The sequence below is a fragment of the Prionailurus bengalensis genome, chromosome C2 (assembly GCF_016509475.1).
Source record: "Prionailurus bengalensis isolate Pbe53 chromosome C2, Fcat_Pben_1.1_paternal_pri, whole genome shotgun sequence".
Classification (NCBI taxonomy): Eukaryota; Metazoa; Chordata; class Mammalia; order Carnivora; family Felidae; genus Prionailurus; species Prionailurus bengalensis.
In genome coordinates this window covers 42,802,117-42,821,438 of record NC_057350.1, presented here as the reverse complement: position 1 = coordinate 42,821,438, position 19,322 = coordinate 42,802,117, and the positions used below count along the sequence as shown (strand labels likewise).

The 19,322-nt window shown below is 37.4% G+C and overlaps 1 protein-coding gene across 1 annotated transcript in view; it reads right to left on the bottom strand.

Annotated features, from left to right (window-relative positions):
* NSUN3 (NOP2/Sun RNA methyltransferase 3) overlaps window positions 1-14,127 on the bottom strand; it is a 61,108-nt gene extending 46,981 nt beyond the window's left edge. The window contains exons 1-3 of the mRNA XM_043593913.1: window positions 13,898-14,127; window positions 13,015-13,124; window positions 1,597-1,940 (exon numbers count right to left, since the gene is read on the bottom strand). Of these exons, the coding sequence (XP_043449848.1) occupies window positions 1,597-1,940; window positions 13,015-13,124; window positions 13,898-13,909 (466 nt within the window). The 5' untranslated portion in view covers window positions 13,910-14,127. The remainder of the gene's footprint in view (window positions 1-1,596; window positions 1,941-13,014; window positions 13,125-13,897) is intronic.
* Window positions 14,128-19,322: the final 5,195 nt, after the last annotated feature.

Genomic DNA, 19,322 nt, shown 5'->3' with positions numbered 1-19,322 from the left:
ACCAGGGCATCTCTTTTCACAACGACCCTTCACCAACCTCATAACTGAGGAGCATGCTTCCCACCCATCCAGAATCTTATTACTGCAAATTGTGCCAGGGTGTAAAAACTTCCAAAGCACCAAAGGCAGTTAAACACATGGGTACCCTGGCTGAGAAAGTAAATGAGTTAAACAACTAGGCGATGTAGCCTTTTGTAATTGAGATGGTTTGTAATCCTTTGCCTTCAACAATATCAAAAGCAGACCAAAGAGTGCTCGCCTAACAGATCATTAAAATAATGCTTGATTAAAAATATCTGTGTGATCTGGGGTCATAACTCAAGCATTTAAAGAGCTTAGTGAAATTACTGTAACACAATTTCCACCATTTCCATCATCTTATCTCTATGAACAAAGGCATTTACATTTATAAAAATAAAAACATCAAACAAAAACCAGACGTAACTGTTGCTAAACCCTGTCTTCTCAAGCTGTAAGTAATATTTATCCAGGGAAATCTGAAATAATTTTTTGAAACAGTCTCATCATCTAATTAAGAAAAGAATTTTTGATGAATGTTGACTCATTACTTTTAATATTTATAAAAATGTACATTTAAATACATTTCATCATTTTTGTACTCATAATAGTAATAAGTTACTTCCAAAGAACTTTTCAAAATCTTTTAGAACTGCATTGTCTAACACCATCCCCGTTTGCCACATGTGACTATAAGCCCTTAGAAGGTGGCAGCTAGTCCAAACTGAAATGTGCTTTAAAATATCCACTTTAGGGGCGTTTGGGTGGCTCAGTCGGTTAAGTAGCCGACTTCGGCTCAGGTCATGATCTCATGGTCCGTGAGTTCGAGCTCCACGTCGGGCTCTGTGCTGACAGCTCGGAGCCTGGAGCCTGTTTCCGATTCTGTGTCTCCCTCTCTCTCTGACCCTCCCCCATTCATGCTCTGTCTCTCTCTGTCTCAAAAATAAATAAACGTTAAAAAAATTTAAAAAAAATATCCACTTTAAAGACATTCTAAGAAAATTAGAATGCAAAATACTTCATTAATAACTTTTATTTTGATTACATGCTGAAATAATATTTTGGATGTACTGGGCTACAATGTACTACTAAAAGTAATCTCAACTGTGTTTTTCTACCTTTTTTACATGAGTACCTAAAAATATAAAATTTTATGTACACTTCATATTATATTTCTACTGGACAGAACTTATAACCAATGATACAAAAAAATGGTTTTAAATGTGTATATTTTTGTTGCTTAAAAGTATGACAAGGTATCAATACAAGATTCTTAAGTATGAAAGTAACAATAAAAAATGTTTGTTATTAGCTTATCAGGATTCATGTATCTGACAGATTTGTGTTTATAAAATGCTGCAGTTGTGTTCAAAATTATCTGCTACTATTTAGCTAGGAAAAAAAAATGCTATTACATTGATTTCCTCAGCTAAAACTTCCATTCTTCTACATACTGTCCTGATTTTCAGGCTTCCAAAGTCTGCAAACTCAATCTTACATTTCTCCCCATGTACTTTAAGTATTTTGTAATACATGGCTATTTCAGAGTTGTCAATTACTGAAAGAAAAGCACACTACCTGGATAAGCGCACTGCAGCAGAGCTATTGATTTGCCTCCAGGAGCTGCACACAGATCCAGAACCTTCTCCCCATCTCTTAACTCCAGAGCCAATACTGGGAGAAGAGAGGCGGCATTCAGGAGATAGTATTTTTTTAGATTTCCAATTTGGTGTCTTTCTGAAGGCATTCTGTCTGGAGTTTTACTAAGGTAACACTTCATTGATTTGGGATAGTAGGGTAAAGATCCTTGAAAGAGTGTGTGATAGCCCTTTAAACGTAAATCTTTTTCCAGTTCAAAAGAATAATTGAATCGGTTAAGAAGGACAGCATATTGCCAGCATGATGGTGTTATTAATATATCCCTAGAAATAGAAAAAGAAAAACAAATAAACATTAGTATTACACACACCAATATAATTTTGTAAGTAATTGAGTGAATGGGGTCTTAGTCTACACTTACCTGTGTTTTTTTTCAGAGTCAGGGTTATTACCATCGACTTTGCCCTTTTGCCTCCGACTATGATATGGCTCAGTCTACTGGTGTTATGACATCCTGCCTTTATTTAAAACTTTGGCATTTTATTCATCATAGGTTTTCTTTCTTTTGCATCAATTGTGCCCATTAAGGAATCATTTATTTTGATTATTGGGTTTTAGGGGCCCCTTAATATCTGCATCAGAAGGAATGCCTCCTATGCCTCAGCCTAATCCCTTCCTGCAGAACATCTTGCCAAAAACATGTCTGTTTTTACATACCTCTGAACACATCAAAATAGATGTCAGTCTATCACTCTGCACAAGGAAGGGTTTTTCATAAAGACAAAATTTAAAACCTGAGACTGCTAATATTGGAAGGAAAAATACTATCATTAAAGAGTGTTTAAAGGAGTGAGTGTTAAAGTCTTCCTCTCATGAAATCAAAGTATGGAAAACTAACTACAGTCAACTCTATCGTAACAGTTAATGAGGCGCTCAATGGCTCAGATGATACAAAACCAAGGATGATTTAAAAATCACTTACGGCTTGATAGTGCCACCCCCCCCCCCACACACACACCTCCACCAGCAGATTTTAGCTTCCTAATTTCTTATTCAGTCCAACATCTAGATCTCTTAACAGTCACAAGCTCACATCAACTGACAGATGATACAGCAGGAAATATTTAATTTATTTACAAACTGACCTTTCTAGCTGAGTTATTTGGGAGCCTCATTAACCATGGTCAATTAAATAAATTCCAGCTGCTACTCACCCTGGAGTTGCCTATGTGAGAAATGGCTGGATTGAAATGTAACACCTGCGACTGGAATTGTGCCATGTGAATTTCAACTGGGGACTAATATGTGAAACTGCTTTCTCCTTCACTGACTGCCTCTTACTATGATGGTGCATCATCATAGGACCCAGTACCTGTTTTAGGAATTCTGGAGGATGACAGCCTCTTTTTTTCTTTTTTTTTTTTTAACATTTTATTTTTTGAGAGAGAGAGTGTGTGTGTGAGTGGGGAGGTGCAACGAGAGGGAGACACAGAATCTGAAGCAGGCACCAGGCTCTGAGCTGTCAGCAGAGCCTGACGCGGGGCTCAAACCCACGAGCCGCGAGATCATGACCTGAGCTGAAGTCGGACACTTAACTGACTGAGCCACTCAGGCGCCCAGCCTCTTTTTTTAAGAACATGCTTTGCAAACTTTAGCATGCGTCCAGTGTCTATAAAAGACTGCTGAGCCCTACCCAAGGACTTTCTGATTCAGTGGGTCGGAGATGCGGCCTGAGAATTTGCATTTCTAGCAAGCTCTCAAGTAAGAATGATGTTGCTAATCTTCGGGGCCATACTTTGGGAACCAATGCATTAAAATGGACCCAAAAGGGAAATCTGTGAACGTCACTGCTGTAACTCTTACTTCAGTACATCCTAATCTTACCCTCCAAACTGGATGAAAATCTACTTACAATTTTGAATCACACAGTAACAGAGAAATAATGGTCAGAAACATAATTCATACAGATTGGAGTGGCTTGGCTGACATGTGTCCATCCCTTTAGCTAACAAAGGTAGGTCACTTTCAATTGGTTAATATCTGACAGAGCAAATCTCTATTCTCTTTTTTTTCTTGAGAATTTCCAAAGTGATTATAGAATGTTTATTCTTTCAGATGAACTTCAGAAATCAGTGTGTCAGTTAATAATTTATAAAATATCTGCAAACATAGATAGAAACTTTGACTGGGATTATATTAAATGTACTAAATTTGGGAAGAATTAACACCCTTATTGCAGTTAGTCTCCACATTGAACTATATGTTTATGCATTTATTCACATTTTCTTTTAGATCACTTAGTATAAAGGTTATTAATCTTGCATATTTCTTTTCAACCTTATTGTACATAAAAGGACAGTTAGTTTAGGAATGCTAGTTATTTTCATATATTACACAATATGTTAAATCTTGAAGGATAAGGAGGAATTAGTTACAGGACAAAATGAGAAAGAAGTTCAAGGGCAAAGGCTATAGCACATGCACAGGCACATTCCCATTTGGGGAATTAAAAGTAGTCTAGGGGCGCCTGGGTGTATCAGCTGGTTGAGTGTCCAACTTCAGCTCAGGTGGAGATCTCACAGTGTGTAAGTTCAAGGCCCGCATCAGGCTCACTGTTGTCAGCGCAGAATCCGCTTCGGATCCTCTGTCCCTCTCTTTCTCTGCTCCTTCCCCGCTCCCACTCTCTCAAAGATGAATAAACATTAAAAAAAAAAAAAGTCTAATGTGGTTTATGGAAGATTATATGGGTCAAGTATAAGATGATAAAGTTTTAAAATTTTATCCTGTATGTGATGGGAAGTTATTGAAGGACTTTGGGAAGACAGCCTCACAGGATTTAAAAACACACACTTACGGCAGGATGAGGCAGGAAATCTTCAGAAATTGTCCTCATTCTTTAACAACTAGATAAAACAAGAACTTGCTTAAACAAATTTTCTTGGGAATGCAAGCTGGTCAGCCACTCTGGAACAGTATGGAGGTTCCTTCTAAAAACAGAACTACCCTACGACCCAGCAATTGCACTACTAGGCATTTATCCAAGGGATACAGGTGTGCTGTTTCGAAGGGACACATGTACCCCAATGTTTATAGCATCACTATCAACAATAGCCAAATTATGGAAAGAGCCCAAACGTCCATTGATGGATGAATGGATAAAGAACACATGGTATATATATGTATCTATGTGTGTGTGTGTGTGTGTATATATACACACACACACACACATAGATACATACATACACATATACATGTGTATATGTATATATACATACATACATACATAGTAGAGTATTATTCAGCAGTCAAAAAGAATGAAATCTTGCCATTTGCAACTACATGGATGGAACTGAAGGGTATTATGCTAAGTGAAATTAGAGCAAGACAAAAATCATATGACTTTACTCATATGAGGACTTTAAGAGACAAAACAGATGAACATAATGGAAGGGAAACAAAAATAACATAAAAGCAGGGAGGGGGACAAAACAGAAGAGACTCATAAACATGGAGGACAAACTGAGGGTTACTGTAGGGGTTGTGGGAGGGGCTAAATGGGTAAGGGGCACTAAGGAATCTACTCCTGAAATCATGTATGCTGATTTGGATGCAAATTTTAAAAAAATAAAAAATAAAACAAGTTTAAAAATAAATAAATATTCTGATTCCTCCTAACATATACCCTGCCCTACTGAACTACTTGAAGTTCCTGGAACATGTTGTCTTTAGCCTTTACTGGTCTCAGTATAAACTGCTCCCTCTGCCTAGAATGACCCTTCCTCTGACCTACAATGACCCACCTGTAGCCTGGTTGACTCCCCTACTCTCTACTGAGGGGGGTGGTTTAGGATTTCTCTCCCCAGGGAAGCCTTTCTACCCACAACCCAACTAACCTGCTCCACCTCACCCTGATACTAATAACAAAAATACTGATTATATACTTACAATATGCATTTTGCATGCTTACCCCATGTAACTATCACTACCATGAAGAGGAGCTGATACCCATTTTTGAACTTACGTAACTAAAACTTTCAGAAATTCGGCAACTTACCCAAAGCTACATCACTACTAACCAGAAGTACCTGGTTCAAAAATCTGGCTGACATAGTGTGAGATCTGGTATTGTAGCATTAGTGGCATACCACAGGGAGAGACAGAGAATTTGCACCTAACCCTCACTTAGTGTCAGCGCCCTGGCCTGCCATCACTTCCAACACTGGGGAACAGCCTGACGCACACTGCCCTGAGGACCCGACATGTGACCACTCGATGAACGGGCTACTCAGGCTGGTGCTTCCTAGCCCTGAGAAAACAAAACTGCCTATTAATGTTGATCTCAGCTCCCCCTGCACTCAGCTACCAGTGGCGTTCCTCCCTCCAGCATGGGCATGTGCGTGTGCACACATACACATACGCGCGTGCACACACACACACACACACACACACACACACACACACAATTCTTCAGTGCTTCTGATGGCAGGATGATGCCCCTGAGGCTGGCATGCCAATGGCTACTCAAGTCCAAAGCTCTGACTGGATGGGCAAGTAACCTGTCAGACAGTGGAGATTATAGTGTACAGACAGTGTACATTAGAGGACTCAAAAAGACATTCTCCACTCTCAAGATTCATGAGGAGTCTGAAGCTGTTCCACTTACTGGTCTTCAATGACAGAAATTCAAGTACATCAGCAGCCAGATGAACTGGGACCCACAAGATGAGTGACCTGCAAATGTTTTGCTAGTACCTCCAACTGACACCATTTTGAAAAAAACTATGTACCCTCTGGCACATTTTAAGTTGACATCAAAATCTTCACCATATGTTTAAGAATGTAATTTCCAGCATACTATAAAAATTGACATTTTAAAATATAAATTATACCACTTTTTAAAATGTATCCAATGGAACCTAAATACCAAAGTGATTTTGAAACCCATCATTGTCCATTTAAAAATTCATGGAGTGACTCTTCTTAAACAGGTGAAAATTTTACAGCTCCTTTTTCTATTTACATTCTATTTCCCCATATCACTTTATCCTAATACATTTTCGTGCTTGAAATCTTTTATTGCCTTATTGTACTTCTCTGCTACACACACACACACACAAAGTGTATATATACTATATTTGTTTTCCTTGCGGCCTAAATCTCTGTTAAAATGATAACTTGTTAGAGCTGTCATTACAAAATTGATGAAAATAACCTATTACTGATTTGATAATAATTAAACATAAAAAGAAAAGGTGAGGGGTGCCTGGGTGGCTCAGTCGGTTAAGCATCCTACTCTGGATCTCGATTCAGATCATAGTCTCACGGTTTATGAGCCCTGCATAGGGCTCTGGCACTGACAGCATGGGGCCTGCTTGGAATTCTCTCTTCCTCTTTCTCTGACACTACCCCACTCATGCTCTCTCTAAATAAATAAACTTAAAAAAAAATTTTAAAGAAAGGAAAAGTGATAGGAAATGGATCTCAATGAAATGAGTTTCAACTGCCCCCATACATCCAGAAATGAATATTACCTAGTGCTATACTGAGTCAGGGTTCAAATCAATTTTATTCCTATTTTGTTTTCACAAAGGTTGATAAAAAAACTTCACTTACATAAATGGGTGGGAATTTAATGTTTTCCTATAGCAGTATCTCCCCTTTTGACTTGTATTTCTTCCTGAGTAATTTTCCCAAATTATTTAATGACCTATCTTCAAAAATACTTTAAATGATCTGTTAATTGACAACTCAATTGGAGCTCCTTACTTTTGTTAAAAGCAAACCTTGGAAACCACATGACCTGTCAAAGATTTGTTAGTCATTAGTCATTTACTTTCTAAACCCTTACAATGACATTCCAACAGCCTCTGGCATGTGGAGGTGTTGACACCCTGGAAAAATGCAATGTGCAAAAGTCAGGATGGTTAAAGTGTGTCTTTTTTTTGTAAAGTGGGAGAAAGACAGTAACAGAAAGGCAGGTTTTGAAAAGAGAGTAAATACTCTCTTAGGCACATAAGGAAACTGGTTTTCTGAAAGAGCATACATGAAAACTGAGAATGTACAAGTTGATTGCTGTAACTTGCCTGTGCCCAAATATCCCTTGAAAAATTATATAATGTATTATTTTATAATTATTTGATTTATACATTATTTGATATTATTTTCATTCAATTTTTTTTGTGAGTTCTTCTTACTGTTCTATTCTCCACTCTACCTTCCTACCTAATGATGAGGATGAAAAATCATTTTATCTAGGTATTGCTAAGCAAAATTAGTATAACCCTGTCAATTACAAAATCAATTAAATTTTTATGGTTAAAAAAATTAAAATCCCTTTTATGGGGAGGCTGGGTGGCTCAGTCAGTTAAGCACCAGATTCTTGATTTCAGCTCAGGCCATGATCTCACGGTTCCTAAGATGAGCCCCATTCAGGCTCTGACAGTGCAGAGCCTGCTTGGGATTCTCTCTCCTACTCTCTGCCCCTCAACCCCCCCCCCCCCCACATGCACGTATGCTCTCTCTCAAAATAAAGAAATATTTTTAAACATTAAAAAAAAACCCTTTTGTTTTATTACTATTGGTATCCACTAGAAGATGGTCAATCATTTTAAAAGTCTGGTTTAGAAATGAATGAATTCATGGATTCATTTAAGAGCACCTAAGTATGCTTGAGACTTTTATTTTTATTCTTCAGAGATTCTAATGATGAACTGACCACCTACTGTTTCTTGCCATTGTTTCCTTAGTATCTCTCATAGAAGGGTAATCTATGTCCATATTTGTTATCTACCTCAGATAGGAAGTCCTGAGTGAAGGTTTGTGTTTCTGGTAAAGACCAGCAAAAGGATGAAAATGCTGCATATCTACTCCCTTGTATCAGGAGACGTGTGCACATACTCCCAGGGCTGGGACTCCAGACCCTTCACAGCAGCACATGCGGTAGAGGAAAAGGCATGGATTTTAAAATCACAGGCCTGAATTGGCCATTAAAATTGGTACTTTCTAACTTCCGAATTTTAAAGGGGCTAAAAGTTATTACTTCACAGGAATTTGCACAAATTAAAGTTGGATATTTGTGTAAAGCCATAATAAGGAACAAAATAAGAAATACAGACACTAGTTCATTTCTGTTTTCCCCAACCATCCCACTCTATTCCCTTCACAGATTCTGGTAATGGAATCTGGTTATATAATATCTTTTCCCCCATATGTGAATTATGTGAACTCTGGATTAATGAGAAGAGTGTCTAAATAAAAAAACGTATATATTTTACAGACATGCCAGATTTAACTGAGGCTCTTTTGTTTTGCTTTCTACAAAGCACACACAAAATTTCCAAAGTTCATGCAAAGATTTCCAAGTAATCCTCTCCTCATATATATTTGAAGGCAGAATGAATATACATATATATTTCATTCATTCATCTGTATTATATATATATATATACACATATACACACACACACACACATATATATATATATATATATATATATATATATATATATATAAAATCCGTCTTTGCATCCCAATACTTAGCACAATGCCTGGTTTACTAAACACTAAATTGTGAGTAAGTAGATGAATTGCTCAAGTCTCAAGGTATTGGTTCTTCAAGACCCTCCCTTGTTGGGAGAAAACTTAATAAATTATGACAATACAATCTTGAAAGAATTATAATAGCTCTATCAACAAAATGCAATGCAAACACAAAGGCAGAACTAATTTTGTCAAGGGTATATGAGACAGCCTGATGGAGGACTGGGTAATAACAGTAATAGTAATAAAAATAATGCTATCACGTATTGAGGGTTTACAGTTTGTCAAACAATATTCTAAGCACTGTGTATGTATATGAAATCATTTTATCTTCCCAAATAATTATTCGAGATAGATCCTATTTTACACATTAGGATAGTGAGGCAGGGATGTTAAGTAACTTACCTAGGTCATATGCTACAAGATGCAGAGGTAGGATTGAAACTCATACTTTAACCACTGTACAGAGGGAAAAAGGAGAGTGTCATTCCTTGCAGAGGGCATAGCATATCCGATCCCAAAGGGATGAAGGAGCCTGTCTACCAGGAGAATGTATTTAGTACAAACAGAATGCTGCAGACAGCAGGGGAGCAGAGGAGGCGTGTACTCCAGGGGTGGCCCAATGGCACACGATGGCAATGAGAAGCAGCACCACACAGAGGGTAAAACTAACTCCCAAGGCTCTTTCAAACGTGAGCTGTGTAGTACTGGGCAAGTTAAGTAACCTCTATCTGTCTCGGCTTTCCTATCTGTAAAATGTCAATAGTAATAACTACCTCAGAAGGCTGTACAGAGGATTATGTTAGTATTTGAAAAGTGATTAAAATATTGCCTGGAGTATCATGCCATAAAGCAGCTGCTACAACAAGCCAACAGATAAATACTAAAGGTAGGAGACTATGGAAAGAAGCTAATGTAATATGCCAAGTAAGAAATGATGAAGGCCTAACTCAACAGTAATAGAGGGGATAAAAATGAAATCCAAATTAAGAAATTTCTCAGGAAGAAGCAAAAGCTGGGCATTTAAATTTTGATGGAGGCAGGGTAGTGGTGTATGGGAGTACATAGTTTGGGAGCCCCCAAGACCGATTAAAGTCAGTCCAGGTAAGAGACACGTGGTGTAGAGTGCAGGAAAGATCAACGCGTGAAGGTTTCGGTTGTCCTTTCCAGGGGAATCACGGACGAGGACAACTTTTCCCTGCAACAACATGTGTCAATATGTTGTACTGCCAAGTAGGAAGGCTCACCCGAGCCTTGGAGTCTAGATTTTACTGGGGTTCAGTCACACAAACATGATCAATTGGCTAATCGTTAGTCTCCAGCTCCTCTGGAGATCGCAGGTCAGAGGGCAAGCTGATACCATGGCCCACAGCCGCCACCATAAATCACAGTTAGACTTTCCAGTGTGGCCTAGTCCCCTGGGTAAGCAAAGACACTCTCAGGTGGGACATTCCATGGGCTTACAGATAACCTCCAAGGAGCTGAGGGCAAATGCCAAACTTATTTTTGATTCAGGTTCATTCTTTACCTTGAAGGTGTGGAGGAGAAGAAACATATTAATGGTGACACCTTCAGTTGAGATAAGATATGCAAGTAGCAAATGACAACACAGATTTAGAAGGGAAAAATAACACGCTTTTGAGATTGCCTAGTATGAAACTAAGTGAAGTCGCCAGAATATACTACGGAACAAAGTTTGTGGAGGACCCCAAAGCTTGAGATGGCAGCATACTGAGGGAAGTTTAAAGTCCTACCATGAATGGCCTTACCTGAAGGGTAACATGTAGGCAACAAACAGAGCAAAACTTGAACACACTGTAAACAACTTTAAAGGATTCTCAAAGGATGACTTGTTTAAAAAAAAAAAAAAAAGCTATTACAAAACAATAAAATTTAAATAAATATTAAATCTTCCCCACTATCTAAATCTGTTAGATAAGAAAGGAAACAAAAAATGTTGAGTAAATTTCTAGGCAGAGGACAAAAATGCACTCACCTTTCCCTGGAAGTAAACAGACTCTGCAAGCATGATACCATGTCTTCCGAATAAAAGTTAAAGAAACCAAAAATATTTGTTTTTATTTCCCCATGCCATCTTCCATGCTCAGACCATTTTCTAAACTCAGCCTTTATTTTGCCCATGGCAAATTTAGCACATTTATGCAAAACTTAAATTACCATGAAAACCCAATAAAAAGACAGATGAAGCAGAAGGCACAGCTAATTAGATGGATTTGAGGTTCGTTGCTCATTTTGTTTAGGGTCAAACAATAATTTATAAATCTGTCTGAGCACATTAAATAGAAAAATAACTCATTACAGGGTAGGAGTAGCCAGACTACTATAGTCTGAAAACAATATACCTTTCAAAATCTTTATTTTTTTTTAAATCATCCATATATGCCTAATTACACCCCAGGTGTGCAAATAGGGATTAGCAGTGGGAGTTCTTGAACCAGAAAGACTGGACACAAATCCCTGCTCTGGTTTTATCAGGTGGGAAATGGGAAACCTCAGAGCTTTGTTCTAAGGATCACACAGAGTCAATATCATCTGGTACATAATAAACATACAGTAGGTGTGTGGTTATTTGGATATAGTACGTTAAGTAACTTTGCACACCAAAAACATAATGAATTTATTGCACTTCACTCTCGTTCTTTCCTCTTTCTCTGTGCTAGAAGACACCCATTTAAAATCTACTTTTGAAATAAAAACCACAATTATCAACGACTTTTTCGTATTATAGCATTTACAAGTTTCTAAAACAGCGTAATCTGTCCTAAAATGGTCTCAGAACAGCCTCAGACTTTACCATCAGTCACTGTGTAATCTGTTTTAAAAAAACGCTTAAAGCTATCGTTTGTAAATGAGAAATTGTTATTGAGTTGATCCAACAAGAGATTAAGACAACAATGCAACCAAATTCCATTGTTTACAGCCACAGAACTTTTTCTTTTCCCTGAGCAAAACGTATTGGGCTTTTGCCCCTGGCTTCAGAACTAGCGGATCTTCTTTCAGGCTAAACTGCCTGGTTCTTTTTGCAGAGGTAACTCCTGTGAAGTCCCAAGGCCTGGCTTGTCCTCAGCCCTTTGCTGGCACCCTCAGGCTCTGTTAAATACGACAAGGTACTCCTGCCCATTTCTATCAGGATATTTACGGAATTAGTAATTTATAAACTATGAACACCAGACTGCAAGCAAATTAGACACAGGGACTGTCCTGAGCTTTGTACACCACAGAGCACGGGATATACTATATAAGAACTCAATGTAAAGAAGCCATGGAGTAACACTCTGACCAAAGGTAAAACTCACTAAACACACAAATCAAACTTCTATCCATGAAATGTTTGTTTTCCGTAATACATTTAAAGAATCTGTGTGTGTGTGTGTGTGTGTATGGGTGTGCACTTGTGTTCAAAACATAGCCAGACATGGACACAGGGAAGACATAGGATTATCAAATAAAGTCACTCTAGCTAAGACAGAGCAGTGCTAGCTGTAAATAGGGTTTTTCTTCTGAATTCAGAAACCAGACAAAAGTTTTCAGATTTTTCTGCTACAGTAGAATTAATTTTGTCAAACTGGTGGGCATTCCTGTTTCAAAGATCAAAACAGTTGCTCAAGCAAGGGCATAACAATTTTTTTCTTACTATCACTACAAAGTTTTCTTTCTCCCCTTTCCATTTTCCTATGATTCCATCTATCTCTTCCTAGTTCCTCCCTTCTCTAGCCCCTGTAGGAAAAGGGAAGCCAGGTTTAGATTCTTTCACCCCTTCTCCTCACAGCACCCCCCCCCCCACAAAAGGGTTTATTTGTGTTCTATCATAGGCATCATGAGATATATTACACTAACCTTATTGTATTCCAGGCATCTCCAAGTTCTTTGGAATACTGTTTTTCAAAATGATCCAATACAACTTTGCAAATTTGTTTTGCAAGCTTCCTCTCTGATTTTGTTTTCAGCTATAACAAGAAAACGTTGCTGACACAATCTAATATTACAAATTTATTCAACTTCAAATAAACAGTTATTTTCTTAAGAACATGTTTTAAAATAATTACTAGTTCTTGCAAGGGAGCAGTACCTCAAATGCAACAAAACTGCATTATGACATTCTATTTATGAAAAAAGAGGGTGTCTTCAAAAAATTATTGGTCAAATGGAAAACAAAGGTTAACGAATTAGTGGCATTAACAGAAGCTGTGTTAAAGGAACAAAATTAACTTAAATAAGCCAATCTAGGTGTTAACATTAGGGGAAATTGGGTGAAAAGCATATCGAAGTCTGTATTATCTTTGCAACTTTTGTAAAAGTGTTCTAAAATAAAAGAGCTTATTTCAGGGGGGAAAAAAAAAAGTCACTCGATTCCTGTGGAAACTTCCTTGCAATTGGATTTCACTTACTCATCCAAACTTAATCGAGGGCTTGATACGTAACATCGTTCTAAGCTCCCAGGACAGAACAGTGATAGTCTCAGTCCTTTGAGGAGCTTGCATTGTGTTCAAAGCTGAGGGGTGTAGGTCATAAAGTTTGAAGACTGGATTGCAGACAAGTTACTTGGGGTGCAGGGGAGTCTTGGGAGAAAACGACTGAGAACGCTCACGAGAAGGCATCAGAGCATTCAGCATCATTCTAGGGCTTTGGACAGTGAAGCCAGAGAAACCAACAGCTCGCGAAGTTCCCCCATCCCGACCCCCACCTTCGCCCAGGCGCCCAGCTGGGTCCCAGCCCTCACCCGGGTCAACATTATCCCGCTGGGAGATGCCAAACAAGAGGTCTAACCATCCAGCATCCAAAACCTCCAGGAAACCAAAAGCACAGCCTCACGCGCGAGCTTCAGCCACATTCGCTTCCAACCCTCACTTTTCCGGTTCAACTTCCCGCGAGATACTGCTTTGCCTGCGTTACAGAAATCTCGCCAAAAAGATCCCGCGAGAGGCACGCGCGAAGTTCCTTCCTCGGGAGGCAGGTAGAGGCCTTACTTACTCCCAGGGGCGTGACTAGATCCTGGGGCGGAGCCTTGAGAGGCAAGAGCTTCAAGTTGAACCTTTCACGTTAAACGGATTGCTGTGTGCTTGCCGCTCAGTTAAAAAAAAAAAAAAAAAGACGAAAGAAAGAAAAGGAAAAGGTGTCTTTGTTACTATTAGGATTTGTATAATGATCATTGTTGAAAAATGTCCTCAGGAGCTAAGCTAGTTACTGGATTCATCTACCAAGTTTGATGACCCTCTCACTTAGCTCAGATACTCAGAACTCCGGGTAAAAGGGATGGATATGATGAAGAAATTAAGGCACCTATTTCCTAGAGATGGTCAATTGGGATAATCTCTTTTAACAGGGAGGGTTAAATGATTAACTGAAATACGGTAAAGCATTTAGCACAAAGAGGAGGAAAAAGTAAATGCCCAAATGTTAGCTGCTGCTATGTATTCTCTTCACTCTCATGATCTTCGAGAGTATTATCATCACGTTCTGATACCAAAAGCCTCAAGACCAAGATGACCCTACACACTAGCCTCCCACCCACTTTTTACTAGGAGCAGTGCTACTGGTTCTGAGGTTTACACCCAGTTTATTTGCTCTTTTAGTGTTACTATTCAGTTGCTCCCTTGTAACAGCAATCAACAATTCATCAGGAAATCAGGGCTTCATATGGTCCCTGGTATCTAATGAGCATCATCATTTTGAGACCTTTGATGCTCAAAATGTCAGTATAGGCATATATCACAAGTATAAATCCTAGAACAGTGTAAAATGAAAATGTTCATCACCTCTAATGTAATTAGAAGCTTAATATATTTACTTATTTACACAAACCCCCTTTTTAAATCTAATAATGCATATGAATTCATATTCTAAAAATACATTTAGATTTGGTGCAAAAGAAAATTATAGTATTAAGGAGCCAAGTGACTAAATGCGGTTTGTTGTGTAGGGAAAAGTCATTAGTCTACCTTTCAGCCTCTATATTTGAGATTTTATATTTTTTCTGTGCTCATTACAGAATCCTGCATTTAATGAATTAATGTGGTAGTATATTTGCAAAATAGACATTGTCAAGACTTTTAAGGAGGTAGTAGAAATCATACTTTATTTCTATTAGGGAAAGGGGATGTGTAATGCTTAGAAAGAGGTCATATTGGTTCTATTATATTGTTTTTTACTTTTTTAGCATGCTTCTATTTTCTGATATTAAGTTAATGATTACTGAAGAAAATGTAAAAACAAAAGCCTATGAGAATGAAAAATGGGCATGATGCCACTAGAGATCATCACTATTGTTATATTGGTGTATTCCTCTAATTTTATGCATTAAAAAAATTTTTTTTAACGTTTTTTATTTTTGAGACAGAGAGAGACAGAGCATGAGCAGGGGAGGGGCAGAGAGAGAGGGAGACACAGAATCCAAAGCAGGCTCCAGGCTCTGAGCTGTCAGCAGAGCCCAACACGGGGCTGGAACTCACAAACCGCGAGATCATGACATGAGCCAAAGTCGGATGCTTAACCGACTGAGCCACCCAGGCGCCCCTGCATTTTCAAGGTTTATCAAACAATATGTATAATGTATCCTCTGTTTTTATAAGCATTTTCTTATGTTAAAATTCTTCATATACATCATTTCTAAAAGTTGCACAGTATTCCAAGGTATGGAGGTTACTACACTAGCTACCCCCTTACTACGGATCAACAGTTTTGTTCATGTTTCTTTGCATGTCTGATAGCCTTATAAATTTTTTTTATTATGTCCTTAATTTGAGGTTTTCAAATCTCATTAGTTATTATATTTCTTTTGTAAATATCACCTCATGTCCACTTACCTATAGATGCCTGAGTGTTATTTTTATTTATATTAGAGTGTTAACCATATCACATTTTCAAGTACTTTTCCATTTTTTCTTACAATCCTTTGACTTTAAATGTGGAAATACTTTAAAGTTTTATGCAATTGATTTTGTAATTGATTCCATTGCTTTTTGGCTTGGAAATTTCTTCTCACAGAGGCAAGCTATTATTTGTTTCTTCCTCTCTTTTTTTTCTTTCTTTGCAGTTTGACATTTAATATTTAACCCATTACTCTATCTAGAATCAACATTAATGTATCATGAGAATGTTAGTGGACTTCCCCTATCTCACACCAAATAGCTACTGAAGAATAAACAAAGCTCCACACTGAATTTTAAAAATAGAAACTGTTAGCAGACTTGTTTTAAATCACTGCAGATATAACAAATTGAGCTAACACAAATACCAGCAATTATATATTTTATTATTATTACTAAAGAATAAAGCAACTTAATAAGGACCTACACTGGGTAGGAAAGGAATTTTTACATATCTAAGCAATTTTATCACAAAGCCATTTGATATAAGAAGTGTTTCAGTGGGCATCTGGGTGGTCCAGTTGATTGAGCGGCTGATTTCGGCTCAGGTCATGATCTCACAGCTCCTGACTTTGAGCCCCACTCGAGCTCAGAGCCTGGAGCCTGCTTTGGATTATGTGTCTCACTCTCTCTGCCCTCCCTGCTCAGGCTCTGTCTCTCTCTCAAAAACAAATAAAGATTTTTAAAAAGTGTTTCAGAATAGGTATACTTTATAGGCTTCTGTATGTTTTACGAATTTTCATATTTACATAAAACATTTCTCAAAACCCTCATGTTTGTAGAGAGGTTTGTGTGTCAAAAAGGTAAAGACAGGGGTGCCTGGGTGGCGCAGTCGGTTAAGCGTCCGACTTCAGCCAGGTCACGATCTCGCGGTCCGTGAGTTCGAGCCCCGCGTCGGGCTCTGGGCTGATGGCTCAGAGCCTGGAGCCTGTTTCCGATTCTGTGTCTCCCTCTCTCTCTGCCCCTTCCCCGTTCATGCTCTGTCTCTCTCTGTCCCAAAAATAAATAAATGTTGAAAAAAAATTAAAAAAAAAAAAAAAAAGGTAAAGACAGGCTTTGCAGTAAAACAATCTAATACCAAAAGACCATTAGCTCCTTACAATGAATGGCAGAAAAACAAAACAGAGAAATTCACAATCAAAGCAAGAGAACAAAGCATAGTTAGAGGCAATCTTGAAATTTCACCTCAGGAGAGTAGCTAATTAGCAGAGACTCTCATTTTATTATTTTGGTCCCCAAAGTGGTATGTACAAACAATCCACTGGGACTGGGAAGTAAATATAACTTGTATTTTTATTTAACTTTATAAAAACTTAAAAAAAATTAGGGAGAGGTACATGTACAAAGTACAGCCAAACATGTATATAACTGTTAGGAGCTGAAACTTATCCCTTCAAAATTCATATGTTGAAGCCCTAAGCCCCAGTACCTCAGAATGTGACTATTTAGAAATACTGTTTCCAGAGGTGAGTAAGTTAAAAGAGGCCTTTAGGGTGGGTCCTAATATAATCTGACTGGTATCTTTATAAAAGAGGAAATTTAAACAGGCTGAGATGCTAAGAATAAACACACACAGTATAGAGACCATGTAAAGAAACAGGGAAAAGGAGGCCATCTATAAGCCAAGGAGTTAAGTTTCAGAAGAAACCAATCCTGCCAACAAGGTTCCAGACTGATCTTGGACTTTCAGACTTCAGAACTGTGAGAAAATTAATTTCTGTTGTTTGATCCACCAAGCCTTTGATACATGTTATGGCAGATCTACCAAATACAATAACTTAAATATTTACTGGAAAAGAGGTGTCATAAAAATATGGAGACCACTTACTCATTTACCTAGATCATAAATTGTTTCCTCATCAGCAAACAGAAAGAATTTACAACTCAGGCTCTAAACAAGCAAATAATTATATTCCTATTTTTCCTTCAGTTATAAACAGCTTTCCTTCATGAAAGGAAATTCATTTCTGGGCCACCTGGGTGGTTTACATGGTTGAGTGACCAACTCTTGATTTTGGATCGGGTCCTAATCTCACGGTGGTTCTGAGATCAAGTCTCTCATCCTCTAGCTCTGAGCTGACAGCAAGGAGCCTGCTTGGGATTCTCTCTCCCTCTCTCTGCCTCTCCCTCGTGTGCACATGCACTCTCTCTCTCAAAAATAAACATTTAAAAAATTAAGTAAAAATAAAGGCAATTCATTTCTGATTTCCTATCTCCCCTCTCCCTCTGCAAAAGGCTTCCATTAGTGCGTCCACAAAGCCAATGCATTATTGTTATTTTGATAATTTATAATCATACTTTAAAGTAAGTCTTGAAATATCTGAATCTGTTTTTTGGATCAGATGGAATATTTTCTTGATAAATAGTATTAGCAGAATCTCACTTGCAAAGTCTACTCCACATAGAGAAAACTTAAGTATTTAAAGCCAAGGATAATAAAGTTTATAAGTGACAGCTTTATTTATATAAGCAGTTTCATTTTTGATAAGCTTTTGACACCTAGAAGTATTAGATTAGTGCAGAACAGGAGAAATTGAATAATATGAAAGACACAGCACATAGAACTAAGTATCAAATAAAATAAAATATTGTCCTAGTAAAAGAATACTTAGTAAGAGATCAGCTGCAAATATAATGGCACATTCTATAATGTTTCTGGGCTATTCAAAATAAATTTTATATATTAAGTCTTTCATTTGACACTTAAAAGACCATTTAATTTTAAGCTTGCAGAAAACATGGCACTTAATTTTTACAAAATTGTAAGTTTGATTCTCCCATGATAAAAGTAAGCAAAATTTTAAAAATTAGTCTGAAAAATTGAGGAAAGCACACAACCAATAACTCTAAAAAAATTCATTATTAATGTTTTGGAACATTTTTTTCTAGTACTGCTATCATAGTGTCATAGTTAGAATCACTTATGATATTGGCTATATGTTATGTATGCCTTTTGCATAAAGAATTATGCAATAAGTAATTATTTTTGAAATAAGTAAAAATATTATCTTTGGATCAGTAGCAGCTTTAACAAAATACAGACATTGGATCATCTAGAATCATAAAGTGATATGATGTTATTTTTAACTGCCTTTAAAATGACAATATTCTTTTCTACAAACATAAAAACTTGTGTGCAGAAAAAAGGTTCCATATAAATATCATTATTTTAATTTATTGACTTAAAATTTCTTCCAAAAGTCATATTCGAAAAATCCTTTTCTATTTTATTACCAAAAAGAAATCATTTAAATTTATCAAATGAAAAGCAAAGCAGGA